The sequence below is a fragment of the Eschrichtius robustus genome, chromosome 4 (genome assembly GCF_028021215.1).
Source record: "Eschrichtius robustus isolate mEscRob2 chromosome 4, mEscRob2.pri, whole genome shotgun sequence".
NCBI lineage: Eukaryota > Metazoa > Chordata > Mammalia > Artiodactyla > Eschrichtiidae > Eschrichtius > Eschrichtius robustus.
Genome location: NC_090827.1, coordinates 124,761,146 through 124,781,093, shown reverse-complemented (window position 1 = coordinate 124,781,093; position 19,948 = coordinate 124,761,146). Strand labels below are relative to the sequence as shown.

Below are 19,948 nucleotides of genomic sequence, written 5' to 3'. Positions count from 1 at the left end.
GAGCCACTAAAAGTCTTTTTTTTTCTTTTTAAGATTATTTGATGACATGGTTGTCATGCTCATAGTATGTTGTTGGGTGTAAGGGTTAGGTTATAGACTAGAAAATGTATTGTTATCTGAGTTTTATTAAAACAGTATACATGTGTGTATCCTTGTGTGTGTGTGTGCATGCTTGCACTTACGTGAGTGAGAAAAATGTCTGGAAAGAAATGCACGAGATGTCCCCTATAGTTGTTTTGGGGCAGCTTTCAGGTTTTCTATAGTGAACATGTTAAGTCAGAGATCAATAAATATTATTTTTCAAATAAGATTGAATTTTCAGAATAGTGTAATTTTTTGATAAAAAGTAAAAAATGAAAAGTAGGTGGTTTTAAGTTTTAATTTATTGTTTAAATTAATAAAAAGATTAAGTTGTATAGCGGCTAATTTATTGGAGTACATTAATGCCAAGCAGCCTTTATAAAAGTCTTGACAAACATAGTACAAAAACAGTAAAAAAAATAAATAAATAAAAACATTATTTTTCTCACTAAAGTTTCAATATCTTTTTCCCCTTAGGGTCGTCTCTTTTATACCTGCGATGGACCCAGAGCTGACCGATGTAAATTTTTCAAGTGGCTTGAAGAAGTGACCCCAGGATATTTAACACAGGAAAAATCTCTACCTAGCATGGTTTTAAATGATATAAAAAGTATTGGCTTGTACTTAAGAAGTCAAAAGATACCCCTCTATGAGGAATGCCAGCTTTTGGTGAGGTATGTTTTATGGTGCCAAGTAATTGCCTCTAATTATATCAGAAAATAGTAACCTCACAGAATTATGATCAGTTTTCAAAGAGATTGAGATAGGAAGAATATCTAAAAGATAGAGTACCTCATTTTTTGTGACTATAAAATGGGAATAATTCCCTAAAGCTATTTTTGGCCCCCTCTAAACATTGAGCAGTGCCAGCAATATCAGGATTACTGGCGGGAATGCCATTTTTCTAACCATTTTTACATATAATCATAATTCTAAGGGAAACCCTATCAAACAAATCACAAGAATAATTTTTATCAGCACAGGATAATACATATTGGTCATTCACAAGCCTGAACTACATAGTTTATAGGATGATAGAATGCTACTTTTTCGAAACATGTCTTACAAAAGTTGGATTACCCGAAAAGTAAATATAATGAGCATTTGCATGGTAATTTAATAATAACAGCATTTATTGGGAGCTTGTACATGCCAGGCACTCTTCTAAGCACTTTGCATGTATTATTTCATTTAATCATCATAATTTATAAGAAATGGTAATATGATAATTTATTATTCTATTTTTACAGTTATAGAAACTGAAGTACCCTGTCTTTTAGATACTATTCCTATCTCAATCTCTTTTAAAACTAATGATGTTTCTGTGAGGCTTGCTATTTTCTTCCTTTGACACAGTGTATTTTTATTGTGTATATATGTATGAAAGTATATAAACATACACATTCCCTGGTTCTTTCCTCTTCATCCTGTATTTTAAAGATTTTTAAAAAAAATTTGTACCTTCAAACTTCCAGTTATAAAATTAATAAGTCCTGCAGATGTAATGTATAGCATGGTGACTATAGTTAATATTACTTTACTGTATATTTGAAAATTGGTGAGAGAGTAAGAGCTCATTACAAGAAAAAATTTTTATTTGAAAAAAATTTTATACACGCAATGAGTTCTTCAGTGCTTTTTTAAAAAATTCAATTTATTTAAAAATAAAAACAGTTCACCCATTTTCTTCACAAGAAAAAACTTTGTGTGGCAATGGATGTTAACCAGACTTATGCTGATAATTTCACAGTATATACATATATCAAATCATTATGTTGTACACCTGAAACTAATATAATGTTATATGTCAGTTATATCTCAATTAAACAAGAAATCATACTTTAATATTCAAATTCACTTTTGTCTTTTACTCATTTTGCAGAAAAGGGTTTGATTTTCAAAGAAAAAAGTATGGTAAACTAAAGAAGTTTACTACTGTAGATTCTGAATTTTATAATGAACCTAAGAGCAAACTTTATCTTAAGCTGAGTCGGAAGGAAAGTTCTTCGACTTACAGCAAAGGTAAGTTGATCTGATTATGTTGTGGCTGAGTCTAGCCTTGTATCTCAGTTACATACAGCCCTGTAAATTCTTTATATTAAAGAGATTTTTAAGAGTACAGTTTCATAGTACATATTGCGAATTATTGTATAATAAATTAGACCATTTCTAAAAAGCATATTTTAAATTTTAGTTTTTTAAAAAGCTTTATTATAGGCTACCAAAAACTGTTTAATTTTGGTTAAAGAGTCACACCAAGTTCTTGGCATCATAAGTATACTGAATGAACTGTACCCTGAACCTAATATAAAAAATAAGCTGAAAATGTAATGAGTTTAGTGATACTTCTGTCATTGCTGCACAATATGACAACATTGGACCCCAAATTTTGTATATTTGGAAATAAAATCCTTAAAAATTTTTTTCTTTTTTTGGCTGCATTGGGTCTTTGTTGCTGCGCACGGGCTTTCTCTAGTTGCAGCGAGCGGGGGCTACTCTTCATTGCAGTGTGCGGGCTTCTCATTGCGGTGGCTTCTCTTGTTGCGGAGCATGGGCTCTAGGTGCGCAGGCTCCAGTAGTTGTGGCACGCGGGCTCAGTAGTTGTGGCTCGTGGGCTCTAGAGTGCAGGCTCAGTAGTCGTGGCGCTTGGGCTTAGTTGCTTCGCGGCATGTGGGATCTTCCCGGACTGGGGCTCAAACCCTTGTCCCCTGCACTGGCAGGCGGATTCTTAACCACCGCGCCACCAGAGAAGTCCCTAAGTTGGGTTAATTTTTATCTTTGCTTTCATGACCTACTCTTGTCATTGATCCTAACCTAACTTGCTTTTGTTATTTGATTAGTTATTTTAAATGATATAAGAAACTTTGAATCAACAAAGCAAAGCTAAATCTAGTACCTTATAGCTACCTACATTTTTTTTTTAATACATTTATTTATTTATTTTTGGCTGCGTTGGGTCTTAGTTGCAGTGCGCGGGCTTCTCACTGTGGTGGCTTCTCTTGTTGCAGAGCACAGGCTCTAGGCTCATGGGCTCAGTAGTTGTGGCAAACGGGCTTAGTTGCTCTGCGGCATATGGGATCTTCCCGGACCAGGGCTCGAACTTGTGTCCCCTGCATTGGCAGGTGGATTCTTAACCACTGTGCCACCAGGGAAGCCCGGAATGTAGTTTTCTTTAAACAACAAGTTTTTTCCTTCATACTCATAATGGGTCAAATAATATGTGATTAAGTCATATAATTATAATAGCAAATACAACTAGTATAAATAAGTTTTAGAACAAATGCAGTTGACTCTTTGTAAGTGTAAACTCCACTGATGGTAGAAGTAGTGCATAGATATTCTGGAAAGCAGCCTACTAGCTCTGAGTGCTCAGTGTACTATGGAGAAGAAAGGAGAACGTTAGTTAATCTGGAACATATGTTAAGTGGAAGTCAGTTAAGAGAACTTTATTCTATCCACGGATTGCCAACTTTGAGCATAGAAACCTTTGCATGGTGGAGCATCTTTTTAGACTAGTATTCTACCTTGGGAAAATCAGATGTAGCTATAAGATAAAAGTGGGTTAGATGTTGTCCTTGCTTTATTTACAGTGTTGTTTTAAAAAAAAAATAATTATAAAGTAACTTTAAAAACATTAAACTAATCGAGTTAAAAACGTGGAAATGAAACGTTATGTGTTTGGGTGTCTGGGTGGAATCTTGTTGGTGATAATAACCAAGTTTGGCTTTTTGAAAAATAATATAGGACTAAGCATCAAAGAAATCCAAGGTAGCTTTGGATGGAGCATAGTTCTGGATCCTTTAAAAGTGTTTGTCTTTTCAGATGATCTTTGGGTGGTTTCAAAAACCCTAGACTTTGAATTGGATACTTTTATTGCATGTAGTACTTTCTTTGGTCCATCATCTATCAATGAGGTAGAGCTACTACCTTTGAAAGGTTATTTCCCTTCGAATTGGCCCACTAACAGTAAGTATTATTATGCCCATATTAATTTGTATTAAAAAAGAATGAAAGACATGTGATGCACTGTGAGCTAGAATGCTAACTTTGTGTGGGATTGTTTGATTAAAGCCAACAAAAAGCATCCACCTCTACTTCCTATTATTGTGTACAGTATTCTTGAAATGTGTACGAAAGTTGAACATCTAAATATTTCTGCAGCTCAAGTCCTAGAGGGCTAACAATATAATAAAATCTTGACCCTTCACTTAAGTATTTTGTTAAAGTTGAATTTTACATGGTATATACCCGATTTCTAAAAATATAAATATTAAACATATAAATAAGAATTTTCTTAAATAATTTCTTACATCAAGTTCCAGTTCTTGATTTATTTAATCCTCTTGGTTTATTATTCTAGTAGTGTACATTTAGTAAACAGATCATTTATTTTTACATTGAGAAGTCTTGTAGATTTTGCAAGAGATTTCGTGAGCAGTTGAGCAGGAGGGTATGAGTTTCATTTGAGGCTATTTTATCATCTGCCTTGAGAAATTCTTAATAAGACAGTAGGCTATGAGCCTTACTTTTCTTTTAATAAAGGAAGCTTTAGTAAGCTGAACCCTATCCAGTTCTATGAATCTGTATACTTCTCTATACATTTTGATCTCTGGAGTAATTTCCGATGGTCGAATTTGGTCCATATCTAATTAAGACACAGCATTTAACGACCCATTTCAAATATTTCATAGACATTTTTAACTTGATTTTTTTTCTTTTAGAACTGAATAAACCTAGTCAACCAGCTTGAGTTCAATAAGAGCCTAATTAAGTGAACATTTGTCATTTTTTGAATGCATAGTTTCATATTTGTTGCAGTTGTTTCCTCACCAATAACAGCATTCTAATTTTCTGCTTTCCATATATTCCTATAAAATAATTGAGGAAGAAATGCAAGAAAATGTTAAAAAATTCCACAAACACTACTATACAATGTATGCTGACTAAATCGAACTGGCTGTTAAGCAGTGTCACCACACCCTAACTCCGAACAGTTATTCTTATTCATTAACTGACATATGGAAGTCCAAATTTGGTGTAAGTTATGCAATTTATAAAGTATGAATGAGCAGGTAATATAGTAGTTTAATGGATAAAAGGACCTCTGCATGTACTTAAGCATTTATTTTATGTTGTGTGATTAATTCAGTAGCTGAACTCTGAGTTATGTGTACATTTAATAGATTTTTTTAATGGTTCATTTCATTTACATTAATGTTAATTTTCTGCATTCTGCCTACAGCAGTGGTCCATGCATTATTGGTTTGTAATGCTAGCACAGAGCTGACCACTTTGAAAAATATTCAGGACAACTTTAATCCAGCTACTCTACCTCTAACACAGTACCTGTTAACAATGTAAGTCATTATTTACCTTTGGGTCATTGGTATTAAAAAATGATGACTAATTGTAAATATGAAAATGTAATAAAAGTACATTACATAAATTTTTGCCAACAAAGTGTTAATTTTCTTTCAGGGATTATGAGGTTACTGTTTGTCAGTGGTTCAAAAGAGAAAGGGGAATACACATCATTTCCCAACAATCCACCCATTCATCTATCTGTTTATTTATTTATTGTGGTAGAGTCTAGTAAGGGTTACTGCAAATTTTTTTCCTTTGTCAAGGAATAATTTCCTAAGGATCTTTTGAGTGTTTTTATTTATTTATTTATCTGTACTTTTATGCTACAAATTATTTAACATTTAAAACATTTAAAATTATGTAACATTTTACAGCTTGAATCCAGTATATATATTGATACTAATTTTATTCTTGACATAACCTATATCTCATTTTTAATTTCTCAAGCACCATGCCCCTTTTTTAAAAATTGGGAGCGACATTATACTGAATTCACTAAAATGATAGAAAAAGTCTAGTTTGTAATTTGTAATATTATGATCTAACTTGTGGTATTTCATTTTTTTCACCATAATAAAGTCCTAGGTAAGAAAAATAAATATCATTATCCATTATGTCATTTATCTCCTTTGAAAGGAATGCAGTCTTTTTTTTTTTTTTAATTTATTTGTTTTATTTATTTTATTTTTGGCTGCTTTGGGTCTTTATTGCTGTGCGCGGGCTTTCTCTAGTTGTGTGAGCGGGGGCTACTCTTTGTTGCAGTGTGCAGGCTTCTCATTGTGGTGGCTTCTCTTTTTGCAGAGCATGGGCTCTAGGCACGCGGGCTTCAGTGGTTGTGGCTCACGGGCTCTAGAGCGCAGGCTCAGTAGTTGTGGTGCACGGGCTTAGTTGCTCCGCGGCATGTGGGATCTTCCCATACCAGGGCTCGAACCCTTGTCCCCTGCATTGGCAGGTGGATTCTTAACCACCGCGCCACCAGCGAAGCCCAGGAATTCAGTCTTAATAGAAATAGAAATTAAACCAGTTTATTGCAGTTTTACCTTAAATGGAGGCTATATTAATTACCTAAGTCAGTTTTGTTTAATAGAACATGGGCTTTAAGTCAGTATACAACTTATTAGCTATGTGCTTTGGGGGAAAAATGTTAATATTTCTGTACCTCTATTTGGGATAATTAACTACTTAGTATTGTTGTGAAGATTGCATCAAGTAACATGTAAAATGCTTAGTATAATGCCAGCACATAGTAGGTTTTCAACAAATGTTAGTTCTCTTCCACCCTCCTCCAAATTGGGGTATATGTTCATTTGTGTCCCCGAAAAAATGTCCGCTGTGATGCTTATAAAGTGAAGGCTAAGTTATGACTAGGTCTGCTCACCTATTTCAAAAGCCCCTCATTTAAAACATTTTCATTTGCTTAGGTCTTCATCAACTACAGTGAGCAACAAGAGAGTCAATAACAGAAAATTTATCCCACCAGCCTTCTCGAATATCAACACAAAATTTGAACTACTCAGTACAGGAGCAACATTGCAGCTAGCTAGTGAGTTAATTCAGGCACACAAGTTAAACAAGGATCAAGCTACAGCTCTAATTCAGATAGCTCAAATGATGGCATCACATGAAAGTGTTGAAGAAGTGAAGGAACTGGGAATTCATACCCTCCCTATCACGATCATACATGGTAAGAAGCAAGAAAAGAAAACGGTTCTAGTAACTACATTGTCATATAAGCTTTTGTAACTCAGTCTGCTCACTTGTAATTTCCTAGTCAGACAAGATTCCAGAATAACTCTACATTTTTCAAATCTGGACCCATTTTAGTAAACTATTAGATGAGAGCAGAACTGACCACCCTAAAAGGGAGAATAGGCAGCATATGTGATGAATGGGTAGCATTATACTCTCGTTATCAAAGTATCCAGATTTGATCTAGACATCTACGTGTTGCTCTCTATTAATTAATTCCTAGTCAGCTCACCCTTCATCCTTCATAGTAGCTATTCCAAACCTTCGTCCTTCTCATAATCCCATCCTTGCCCCTGCCCCACTCTCTCTCTCTGAAATTGATTTTGCTTCTAAAATAGGAAATGGAGGTCATAACAGAAACTCCTTTCAATGTCCTGCCTTCCTTTTCCAACTTACCTAAGTATGGACCTATTCTTACTCTTCTGGTTCTGTCTCAGTGAAGGAGCTTTACTTTCTCCTCTTCAGAGCTACTACTTTTATCTGGAATCTGTTCCCTCTTTAACTCATTTCCTCTCACAGACCTTTTCCCTGAAGCTGATCCTACTTTTCATCCTATTTTGAGGATTTGCTTCACATCCACTCTGTTGACCAAGTTAGACACTTGGAAGTCATCCTAGATTATTTTTCTCCCTAGATTAAGTGACTTTCTCTTAATCCTCCTCCATCGCTCTTACTGTTTCTCTCCCCTCATCAGATCAGTCACTGAGATGTCCCTTCTAGTTTGTACCTACTTTTCATGTTGATTCTCTCCCTGCCAACTCATTAGCACCTCCTCAATCCAAACCTTCATCATGCCTCCATATAGCCTAGTTGGTGAGACTACTCTGTAAAATAGGATTTGATAATAGCATCTGTCTCATAGGTTTGGAGGATTAAATGAGTTAACATAAATAAAGGGCTTAGAGTCGTGTCTGGCACATGGGAGGCACTTAGTAAAGTTAGCATGTATTGTTAACGATCATCTCACACAGCTTTCTAATTGATCTACCTTTAGTTTTACCTTTCTTCATATTTTCACTCAAGTAGTTTTTCTAAAAAAAAATATGATTTAGTTCCATTACTTAAAATCCTTCGTTGATTTCCCCTGGTCTTTAAGATAAAATTCAAACTTTTAGCCATAGCAAGCAAGAACTCTTGTGATTTATCCCCTTGCCTACCTTGTCAGACAGCCTCATGTCTTGCCTGTTTGCTGTAGGCTGTATGGAAATACTTGTCAGCTATGTGCTTTGTCATGCCTCTGCCTAGAATGACCCTCTCTTTAACAGGGTATCTTATCCTGGAAGATTTAGTTGTGCTACTCTTTTTATTTTTAGGAAGCATTCCCATCTCCACCAAAGCAAAGAGAGATGTTCTTTCTCTGATACCAACAATGTTACTTACCATATTGTTTTATCATTGTTCTTTGCTTGTCTATCTTCCTAAGTAGACTATGGTCTCATTAAATATGGAGGTCTTTTGAATAGTTATCTATGTATTTATCCCTTGTCCTAATTAAGCACATAGTGAGCACTCAGTTAATATTTTTTAATAAATTACTTAAATGAAGGAGAGAGGGAAATGGATGAAATATTTCTTGTGCTTTTCAGAAATTTATTTATGACATTGCCTTTATTTTTTTCTCTTTCAAAATAATTAGGTGTTTTTGGAGCAGGAAAGAGTTATTTGCTGGCAGTGGTGATTTTGTTTTTTGTGCAGCTATTTGAAAAGAGTGAAGCTCTTACAGTTGGAAATGCAAGACCATGGAAACTTTTGATTTCTTCTTCTACTAATGTAGCTGTTGACAGAGTACTTCTTGGGTAGGTATCACAGGTGTATTTCAGTACCTAACGTTTTAGGTTATTGTTGAGAGAGGTAGATCACCATAGGCCCTGAGTGTCCATGCGCATTTTTGCTGGGTATGCCAGACATGCAAGGCCTTTATCTCTGACTCAAGAACCAGCATCCATGAAACAGTAACAGGCTAACTTATCAGTTGCTCGTGTAAAAATTTGAGTCCAGCCCAGAACGTGTATTGTTGGGGGAGGAATCTACCGTGCAAGGCCCTGACCACTCTTACTCAGCACATTTCTTAGGGTTGTGTTTGCAGTGAGCAACCTTGACTGATGAGGTAGTATCTCCCTCCAGGACAAAGAGCAGGGTTACTTACGGCTTGTTATAAAAATAGTGGATTCCCAAGCTCAGTGTTCCTTTCCTACAGCTCAATCCACTGCAGTGCAGGCATCCGTCTGGATTCTCTGTGTCTCCTCATAGGACATGGGGACCAAGGGAAACCACAGTAGATGTGTTGGTGCTTATGCTGCTTCTGTGCCATAAGTAAAAGTCCTTTGTCTCTGACCCAGGAGCTTTAAGTGGTTACCTTGGAAGTAGGCTAAAACCGCAAAACCAAGTCGTGGGTTATTCTCTTATCCACCTGCCTATATGAACAAATAATAGTAAAATAGCTGAACAGTTTGATTAAATTATGTTTTTGGTTTCAATAAGAGGGATCTACCTTTAGTTTTACCTTTATCCCATCCCTGTACCAAAATTGTCAGGTTTTGTATTTGATTTTTTTTTTTTTTTTTTTTAGTAGCTTCTCATCTTTTCACAACTTTATTTTTTTATTTTTTTTAAACATCTTTATTGAAGTATAATTGCTTCACAATGGTGTGTTAGTTTCTGCTTTATAACAAAGTGAATCAGCTACACATATACACATGTTCCCATATCTCCTCCCTCTTGCATCTCCCTCCCTCCCACCCTCCCCATCCCACCCCCCCCAGGCAGTCACAAAGCACTGAGCTGATCTCCCTGTGCTATGCGGCTGCTTCCCACTAGCTATCTATTTTACATTTGGTAGTGTATATATGTCCATGACACTCTCTCACCCTGTCACATCTCACCCCTCCCCCTCCCCATATCCTCAAGTCCATTCTTTAGTAGGTCTGTGTCTTTATTCCCATCTTGCCACTAGGTTCTTCATGACCTTTTTTTTTTTTTTTTTTTCCCTTAGATTCCATATATATGTGTTAGCATACTGTATTTGTTTTTCTCTTTCTGACTTACTTCACTCTGTACGACAGACTCTAACTCCATCCACCTCATTACAAATACCTCCGTCTCATTTCTTTTTATGGCTGAGTAGTATTCCATTGTATATATGTGCCACATCTTCTTTATCCATTCATCCGATGATGGACACTTAGGTTGCTTCCATGTCCTGGCTATTGTAAATAGAGCTGCAATGAACATTGTGGTACATGACTCTTTTTGAATTATGGTTTTCTCAGGGTATATGCCCAGTAGTGGGATTGCTGGGTGGTATGGTAGTTCTATTTTTAGTTTTTTAAGGAACCTCCATACTGTTCTCCATAGTGGCTGTATCAATTTACATTCCCACCAACAGTGCAAGAGTGTTCCCTTTTCTCCACACCCTCTCCAGCATTTATTGTTTGTAGATTTTTTGATGATGGCCATTCTGACCGGTGTGAGATGATACCTCATTGTAGTTTTGATTTGCATTTCTCTAATGATTAATGATGTTGTTGTATTTGATTTTATCCTACTTACAGACTAATAAGTTAGCCTGTTGCTGTTTCATGGAAAGCAATAGCACAGTCTGTTTTACAGGTGTAAAATTTTTGTAAATTTTATTAAAAATTGGGACTTCCCTGGCAGTCCAGTGGTTAAGACTCAGCGCTTCCACTGCATGGGGCGCGGGTTCGATCCCTGGTTGGGGAACTAAGATTCTTCATGCTGCAGCGCGGCCAAAAAAAAAAGCGAAGAAAGTATTACGTAATGTTTTACCAATATTCCAATGTTTAATGATCTGAATATCACATAAATGATAAAGTTTGATTAGGAGAAATAATCCGTTATTTATAAGTGTAGACTTTTTAAAATTAACTTTTATAATTACATAAGCTAATGCTTATGGCAGAAAATATGCAGACACTACAGATAATATTTTATTATATTTCTTTACAGACTTTTAATACATATACCCACACTCATTTTGTTTTCCAAACTTAGTATTCAACAGTATGTATTGTTTTGTGTCCTGCTTTTTTTTACTCAGTGATTATTTCCCTATGGTATTAAAGCTTAGAAACCAAAATTTTTCATAGCTCTATTAAATGCAATGATTTTCTTATACAATAAACAATTTTTGATCAGTAAGTTCTTACCAGATTTTTGCCATTATAAATAATATTGCAGCCAAGTTCCTTAAACATAAATCTTGGTCTCCATTTCTGATTCTTTCCTGAAGAAAAAGTCCTAGGCCTAGAATAAAAGATATGAACATTTTTAAGCTTCTTAATATACTTTGCAAGACTGCCCTCCAGGAAGGTTCTACCTGTGTGTACTCTTTCTTCTGAGTAATCTAAAACAGTGGCTGAGGACATTTTCTGATTCAAGATAATGACAAGTTACCTGGAGACTAAACAGCAAAGAACTTTAGATTGCTTAGCCTAAGATTAAAATTTAACTGTAGGCTGTTAGAAAAGAAAAATCAAGAAGCTAGAAGAGTAAGTACTAACTACTGAAAAGTAACAGAAAACACGTAGAAGAGATTCTTTAGTGCTTAAGCCTCTGATGAGGACCTGAGGAATGTGAATCTGCATTTAGGATCTATACCTCAACTGCATGTAAGCTGGACCCATACATTTCTTTACACTGAACTGACAGTTAGCTGTGCACTTGGATAATGCATTTCAATGGCAATGGACAGAATAGGACAAAGAGTTTCTTAAGAAGAAATAAAACATTTTTGCCCCATGGTATGAGGATACTATACTCTCTATTATAGAATTAATGCAAACTTACGTTGAAAAAAAGATGTAAACTAGTTTTTCAGGCTGAAAAATAGCTGACTATTCTCCAAGATGAAAACTATGAAAAAAATGCAAAAATTGAAGTCTATTCATGTACTGACATTAAATAAACTGCTTCAAAATTATTTAGGAAAACTGTGTTTGGAGAGCTATAGTTTCTTTAGTTTTCCAGCTCTTTATTTCCCATTTGAGGTGGTAGATGTTTTAGCAGTCTGGATGTTCAGTGAGCTCCTGCTCTGTTCCTAGCATAGAGCTAGAGCTATAAGATATATAAGTGGGAAGGGTAGGTGAGGGCCGCTTCTTCACAAAGCCCTCACTGAGGGGTAATGTATATAGAAGAACAGTCATTGATAGCCTTTGGAGGTAGACAGACTTGCCTAGGTTTGAATCATGGTTGACTCTACTTATTAGCTATGTGGCCTCAGCAAAATACCTGACTTGAGTTTCAGTTCCTCATCTTTAAGATGAGATATTGTGCAGAGCTGTAATGAGTATTAAACAAGATAAGGTCTGTTAAGAGGCTAACACTCTTCCTACCAAATCTTGATGCTAAATATATGGTAGCTATTGCTTTCCATATTATTATGTCTTTAGGGGCAACTTTGTTTTTCTGCAGTTTTTGTTTTTCTTTTTTTTTGGCCGCGCAGCTTTTGGGATCTTAGTTCCCTGACCAGGGATTGAACCTGGGCCACGGCGGTGAGCCAAGTCCTAATCACAGGACCACCAGGGAATTCCCAGGGCAATTTTACTTGTGATAAATTCTAACATAAATATTTTATGAACGTTTCATGAGCCCTCAACATAGGATAATACATGTTTTTGGGCTTCCCTGGTGGTGCAGTGGTTAGGAATCCGCCTGCCAATACAGGGGATACAGGTTTGAGCCCTGGTCCGGGAAGATCCTGCATGCTGCAGAGCAAATGGGCCCATGGGCCACAACTACTGAGCTGGTGCTCTGGATCCCGCGAGCCACAACTACTGAGCCCACGTGCCACAACTGCTGAAGCCCGCACGCCTAGAGCCCGTGCTCCGCTACGGGCGAGGCCACCACAGTGAGAGGCCCGCGCACTGCGGCGAGGAGTGGCCCCCGCTAGCCGCAGCTGGGGAGGGCCCGTATGCAGCAACGAAGACCCAATGCGGCCAAAAATAAATAAATAAATAAAGTTAAAATAAAAGAAAATGAAGGCATGCTTTAAAAAAAAAGATAATACGTATTTCTTTTCTTTATTTTTATCTTTTTTATTTTTTTAAATTAATTATTTATTATTTATTTATTTTTTGGCTGTGTTGGGTCTTCGTTTCTGTGCAAGGGCTTTCTCTAGTTGCGGCAAGCGGGGGCCACTCTTCATCGCGGTGCGCGGGCCTCTCACTATCGCGGCCTCTCTTGTCGCGGAGCACAGGCTCCAGACGCGCAGGCTCAGTAGTTGTGGCTCACAGGCCTAGTTGCTCCGCGGCATGTGGGATCTTCCCAGACCAGGGCTTGTCCCATGTCCCCTGAATTGGCAGGCAGATTCTCAACCACTGCGCCGCCAGGGAAGCCCGATAATACATATTTTTTAAATTCTCTGAAACACATTTTATAAAAAAGTCTTTCAACTACATTATATTTACTTTGAGTTTAGGCATTTCACATTGAACTACATAATATAAAATATACTGTTATGCAAAGTTAATTTTAATAATGTAAATATTATGTGAAACTTTTAGATTCCATTTTCTAAATAATCAGAATCTATTTTACCCTGTTTTCTTTAAAGGCTTCTTAGTCTTGGATTTGAAAAGTTTGTCAGGGTTGGGAGTGTCAGGAAGATTGCCAAGCCAGTTTTACCTTACAGGTAAGAATGCTAAATTCCAAAAGTCACAGAATGTTCAGAAGTATAATTTTATATAAGTAAATCTTACCTTAAATCTGGTTTCTGAAGAAGACTAGAGAAAGCTTTATCTTTTTCTTGGTGTTAATTTAGGAAATCTGTATTTTACTTTTTTGTGATGCTGTGAAAATGGAATCAAAGGGTATTCTTTTATGTAATTCTTTTTTAAGTTTGCATGCTGGCTCAGAGAATGAAAATGAACAATTAAAAGAACTACATGCACTCATGAAGGAAGACCTGACTCCTGTGGAAAAAGTCTGTGTGAGGAAAAGTATTGAGCAGCATAAACTGGGGACCAATAAAACCCTGCTGAAGCAGGTGAGGGGAAACAGCTTCAGTTTGTCTGTTTATTCATTTAATTTATATATACGATTCAGATCCCTTTTGTTCCTGTTGATAGGAATATTATTCCTATTTATTTCCCTTAAATAAAACAAATGACTGTGATAGCTCAGATTCAGCTGAAGTGTGCCTGTCTATCCAGTGCACGTTTTATTTTATTGCAAAGCGTTCTTCAAATTTGTGAACACATCCAACTCTCCATGACAGAGTCATCTTTTCTCTTTCTCCCTATATGTATATCTTTTTATAGGCTTAAGCGGAAAGTGAAGAGGTGGGAATAGATTCCTGGGAAGTTAAACGAAACTTGGCTTTTTTCTAGGAGAAACAGAGGAAGAGAAGGTCTGACACTGGGCAAAATATCCAAGTTCATTTTTATCTTTCGTGCTTTCCTAGAAAACCAATCCTTTCAGGGTCTGTCTGAAGTCTGTCCTAAGAACCTAGGAGGCTCAGGCACTCGATCCCAGGTATTGGGAACCAGCACTGGACACACAGCGTCTCTGGCTGCAACAAGTAGCAGCATTTCCTTCATCAGGTTCTGATCCAGGCCAGCCTGGGCGTCAGCTGGGAGGAGAGAAAGAGGTCATTTAGTAGCTTTCTCCTGTGAAAGGAGAGCCTGGGGGAAGGAAAAGGGAGTGGAGGAAAAGAGGGTTGTTGGCTTGTTGGACAGTGTGGACACGGGTCCACTTTTTCTGCGAGAGATTTGGGACAATCAACCTGTTTGGGACCCTGTTTTGGTCGGCTATTGCTGAAATAATGTCGCTTAACAAACAAAATCTCAATAACTTAAGACAACAAACTTAACGACTCTGCAGGTCAGTTGGTGCGGGTCAAGCTTCTCGTTCTGAGAACAGTTGTCTGTGGCATGATGCCCCTCTCCTGACAGACAGCAGAAGTGCAGGAGGGCAGGCAAGATCATACAGATAACGTGTAAAGCTTCTGTTCACAGCATGTCAGCTAGCATTCCATTGCTATAACAGGTCACATGGCCAAGCCCGACATCAGCGGGCAGGGGAGTATACTCCACCTACTTCTCTGGTGGGAGGCACTGCAGAGGCACGCAGCAAAGGGTGTGGATGAGTAATACTGTCACACAGAAGGAGGGAGAATTGGAAATAGTAATCAATCTACAACAGGTTTGGGTTCTAGAAGTCCTCGGAAGCCTTCAGACCAGCTTTTTATTATCTGAGTTATAGACTTACCTTTCCTCCCTTCTCCCCAACCAAATCCAGAGGGGCTTAGTCTGACTACATTCAATTAATGCAAATTAGTCATTTATGTAAACTACTTACCATTTTATATCCTTATCCAGCATATTGATATGTAAGAATAATTGTTAATGGTTTCTTTGATGCCTTTCTAAGTGAAAGCCCGGTTACTATAAACTATTGCTCATTGGTGTCACCTGTTCATAAATAAAACTCTTAGAGGAATTTCCATTTCTTATGAGGGAATAATGAAAATGTAGAGGTAAAGTGGCCTATGATTTCTGATTGCCAGTGATTAAATTAGGACCTGCTCATTTCTGATTTTAGCCTGTAAGTTCTTTGGTAAATATATTCTCTTAATTTGTTTAATAGTTGTTAATGAATAACATTCTTACTGTAATAAAGGTCCGAGTAGTTGGAGTTACCTGTGCAGCCTGCCCATTCCCGTGCATGAATGATCTTAAATTTCCTGTGGCTGTCCTGGATGAGTGTAGTCAAATCACAGAACCGGCTTCCCTCCTTCCCATTGCAAGGTAACCTAAAAGGTTCTTTTCCAAAGATGCTCAGATGTTACAATTATTTCAAACATTTCCTCAGTTCAAACTCTTCCCAAACTTTTGTGAAAATGGCTAGCAATGCAAGTACTAAATGACTTTTTGAAAGAATCCAGAGGGAAATTTGAGGGAGGGGTTAATGTATCAAAATTTTGTTAGATCACAGTTGAGGCAATTGGATCACGTACTTGGATCACAGTTTAGACATTCTTAAAGCCTTGAAAGTTCTAGTGCTAGGATTCTACTAGAACGTTGCAGACTTCTCAGCCAGACTAAAGGTGCCTCTTTAGTCATAGTTTAAGAACCTAACTCTACTGAAGAATGTTCTTTAGTTCCTTACCTTGATATAATTCCAGTGTTTAGGTTCTGAAAATATTTTTTAGATTATGAAAGTAGATAAAGTATATAAAGAAAAATAAGGTGAAAATGAAAATTTGTCTACTAAAATTTAGGAAACTATTAAATCTTCTAAGCTGTCTCAGCCAATTAAAACACTGTGCTTTCAAAGCATCTCTTATTGAGGAATCCTAAAGGTCGTGGAAGGAGTACTAGACCAGACTCAGTAGGCTTCAGTCCTAGGCCTTGTTCTGTCCCCCTTGTTGTTTCATTTTCTTTCTTGTTTATAGTAAATATTTAATCTTCTGATTTCCAGTTTGTAAGTGTTGAAAATGCACAAGAAAGATTTTACTTCACAAATACTTTTATGTTAATATATGTTGATTCAATATATATGGCAATAGATCTCCACACGTCATAACCGGCATCATGGGGTCTTCAGTGTTTAAACTGGGACAGTCCTGGGCAAACCAGAATGAGTTGGTCACCCTACTCAGGAGCCAGAGATGGAGAAAGTAAGGCCCTGCATGGGAGGGTGAAGGGTTAATACTGTGGAGCACCTACTGCCTACTATACACATTACATACTTTATTAAGTCCTTACAACAGCCATGCACGGTATTATTATATCAAGGTTACTGATAAGAATAGTGAAGCTGTAGAGATTAAATAACTTGCTGTGTCCACACAATATAACAGAGCTAAAATTTGGATATAGGTTTTTCTTCAAAACTTGGAGTTTTTCCCACTATATTCTATTCCTATTTAGAAAGACATTTTACCCCTGAGAGCCTAATATGCTTCATCTCTAAAACAAGAGTTTAAGCCAGATGACTTCTAAGACAGTTTCTAAGTTTACAGATTCTAAAAATCATTGTTTCTCAGAGTTCTGTGAAATACTAAGTCCTTGCAGAGGAAGGGGACACTTAGTAGGTTTCATGTGGAAAAAAGTAAAGTTATGTAAAGGATTCTTTACTGCACAACTTTTTAAAGCCTTTTAATACACTTATTAGCACTGTTAAGCCTTGGTAGTTCTGAGAACGTGTCATGGTATTCAAATTCTTTGAAATACATTTTAGAAAATAGTGCAGTAAATGATGTTAATGCATGTTTCTCTCATTGTTTAGATTAATTTTTAGAATTCTGTTTTTAGGTTTGAGTGTGAAAAGCTGATTCTTGTTGGAGATCCCAAACAGCTCCCTCCTACTATTCAGGGTTCTGATGCAGCTCATGAAAATGGATTGGAACAAACTCTTTTTGATCGACTTTGCTTAATGGTACTACTGCTAAGTTCATACAGAACTATCATTTATTGATTATACACTGTGCAGGTTGATAGAAAGTGAAAATATTAGAAGACCAAGTCCTTGCCCTAAAATTATTTTAATTGGAGTTGTTTAGAAAGTACTCATCTTAAAGATAAGTTGGCCCTCATAATTTAAGAATGAAATGAATCTTTTCCCTGTGTACTTTCATAGTGGGTAGTAAGTATATTGATTTTGCTGTAAAGTAAAAAAATCTATAATGCCTCTGTTATCCATGTCCCCTATTTGCAGAGCTGTTGTAGAGCTCTACTTCACTTTTTTTTTTAATTTAAAAATTATTAATATAGTCTTAAGTTGAGGTGACATTCACGTAATGTAAAATTAACCATTTTATAATTACTGTCATTTGGAGGCTCATTCTTCCATTTTTTTTTCACTGGGATGGATGCAGATTTGGGGGCCTGGGTTTATGCATTTTGGGAGTTCACTTTCAATGATGCAAAAATTAAAATTCAAAAGTGAATATTTATTTAAATGTGGAAAGCAATCATAACCAACAATAAATTTTATGAATCTGTCAAATCATCCCCCCCCAAAAATTAACCATTTTAAATGAATAATTCAGTGGCATTTTAGTACATCCACAATGCTGTGCAACCACTACCTCTGTCTAGTTCCAAAACATTTTCATCCCCCCAAAATAAAACTGTACCCATTTATCAGTTACTCTCTATTCCCTCCCTCCAGCCCCTGGCAAGCACCAGTCTGCTTTCAGTCTGTATGGATTTATCTTTTCTGTATTTCATATCATACAGTCTTACAATTTTCGTATCATACAGCTTGAAATCATACAATATGTGACCTTTTGTGTCTGGCTTCTTTCACTTAGCATGACAGTTTTGAGGTTTATCCACACTGGCGGCCTATAACAGTACTTTTACTTTTTTTTTTTTTTTTTTTTTTAAGTACATTTACAATGTAGTGCAACCATTACCCTATCCTTTTCCAGAAGTTTTTCATCAACCCAACAGAAACTTTGTACCTATTAAACAATAATTCCTCATTCCCCTCTCCCCTGAGCCCCTGGTGACCCCTATTCTACTTTTGGTCTCTATATTTGCCTATTACAGGTGCTTCATACAAGTAGAATCATACAATATTTTCCCTTCTGTGTCTGGCTTTATTTATTGAGCATAACGTTTTCACAGTTTGTCCATGTTTTAGTATGTGTCACAATTTTATTCCTTGTTAAGGCTAAATAATAGTCCATCGTTTTATGTGTACACCACATTTTATTTATCCACTCATCTGTTGATGGACATTGGGGTTGTTTCCGCCCTTCAGCTATTGTGAATAATGCTGTTAGGAAAATTGGTATCAATTATCTGTTCAAGTCTCTGCTTTCAGTTTTTTTGAGTATACACCCAGAAGTGCAACTGCTGGATCTGATGGTAATTCTGTGTTTAACTTTTGAGAAACTGCCAAACTCTTTTCCATAGCAGCTGCTCCACTTTACATTCCCAGCAGCAATGTACAAGGGTTCTAATTTCTCCACATCTTCACCAACACTTGTTATTTTTCATTTTTTAAAATAACAGCTATCTTAATGGGTATAAAGTGGTATCTCATTGTGGTTTCCCTAATGTCTAATCATGTTGAGCATCTTTTCATGCACTTATCTTTGGAAAAATGCCTATTCAAGCCCTTTGCCTATTTTTGAATTGGGTTGTTTGTTGTGTTGTTGAGTTGTAGGAGTTCTTTATATATTTTGGATAGTAATACCTTATCAGATATATGATTTGCAAATATTTTCTTCCATTTGGTGGGTTGTCTTTTCACATATTTATGCCCTAAAAGAGTATTCGGGATTGATTTTTTTCCTCACATATTTCTCCCCCATAGAAGATCCTTTGTCCATGTGATCACTAATCCTGCATTTTATTACGTATTATTAGAGTGCCTTGTAACTATTCAAAATGTTCAAACAATATTACAGAACATTTTGCAAATAAAGAACATACTCAAGGAAAGCCCTGAAGTAGATGGGAGTTGGTTTATGATGTATTAAGAAAATCGGAAACTTCTTTGAAGATTCAGAATGAAAAATGGCTTGTACCTAAGGAGGATAGTTAATGAGTTATCAACAACAGTTTCTAATTTTTTGAAAGATTTATTTTCAATTTAGTGTTAGGCCAATTCCATATAGATTATGAAAGCATGATGTTAGGTACCATACTTATTAGATACTCTAAGATTTGTTTATATTTTACAATTTTCTGGTATAAAAAGTTTACTATAAAAATATTTTTAGTAAATTCAAAAAAATCCTTTTTATTCATTGTATCATGGTTGTAATTAATTTACTAAG

The 19,948-nt window shown here is 36.3% G+C and overlaps 1 protein-coding gene and 1 long non-coding RNA gene across 8 annotated transcripts in view; one reads left to right on the top strand and one right to left on the bottom strand.

Annotated features, from left to right (window-relative positions):
• The window catches only part of ZGRF1 (zinc finger GRF-type containing 1), a 78,338-nt gene that overhangs the window by 56,486 nt on the left and 1,904 nt on the right, over positions 1-19,948 (top strand). For all 5 annotated transcript variants that reach the window (XM_068543327.1, XM_068543326.1, XM_068543328.1 and 2 more), the window contains 10 exons: positions 559-755; positions 1,964-2,103; positions 3,904-4,047; positions 5,324-5,438; positions 6,867-7,129; positions 8,831-8,990; positions 13,766-13,843; positions 14,050-14,197; positions 15,832-15,959; positions 17,469-17,592. In XM_068543327.1, the coding sequence (XP_068399428.1) occupies positions 559-755; positions 1,964-2,103; positions 3,904-4,047; positions 5,324-5,438; positions 6,867-7,129; positions 8,831-8,990; positions 13,766-13,843; positions 14,050-14,197; positions 15,832-15,959; positions 17,469-17,592 (1,497 nt within the window). The remainder of the gene's footprint in view (positions 1-558; positions 756-1,963; positions 2,104-3,903; positions 4,048-5,323; positions 5,439-6,866; positions 7,130-8,830; positions 8,991-13,765; positions 13,844-14,049; positions 14,198-15,831; positions 15,960-17,468; positions 17,593-19,948) is intronic.
• The window catches only part of LOC137764307 (uncharacterized), a 43,195-nt gene continuing 33,876 nt past the window's right edge, over positions 10,630-19,948 (bottom strand). For all 3 annotated transcript variants that reach the window (XR_011073953.1, XR_011073952.1, XR_011073954.1), the window contains 2 exons: positions 11,361-11,457; positions 10,630-10,929 (listed from right to left, as the gene is read on the bottom strand). This is a non-coding gene — a long non-coding RNA (uncharacterized lncRNA). The remainder of the gene's footprint in view (positions 10,930-11,360; positions 11,458-19,948) is intronic.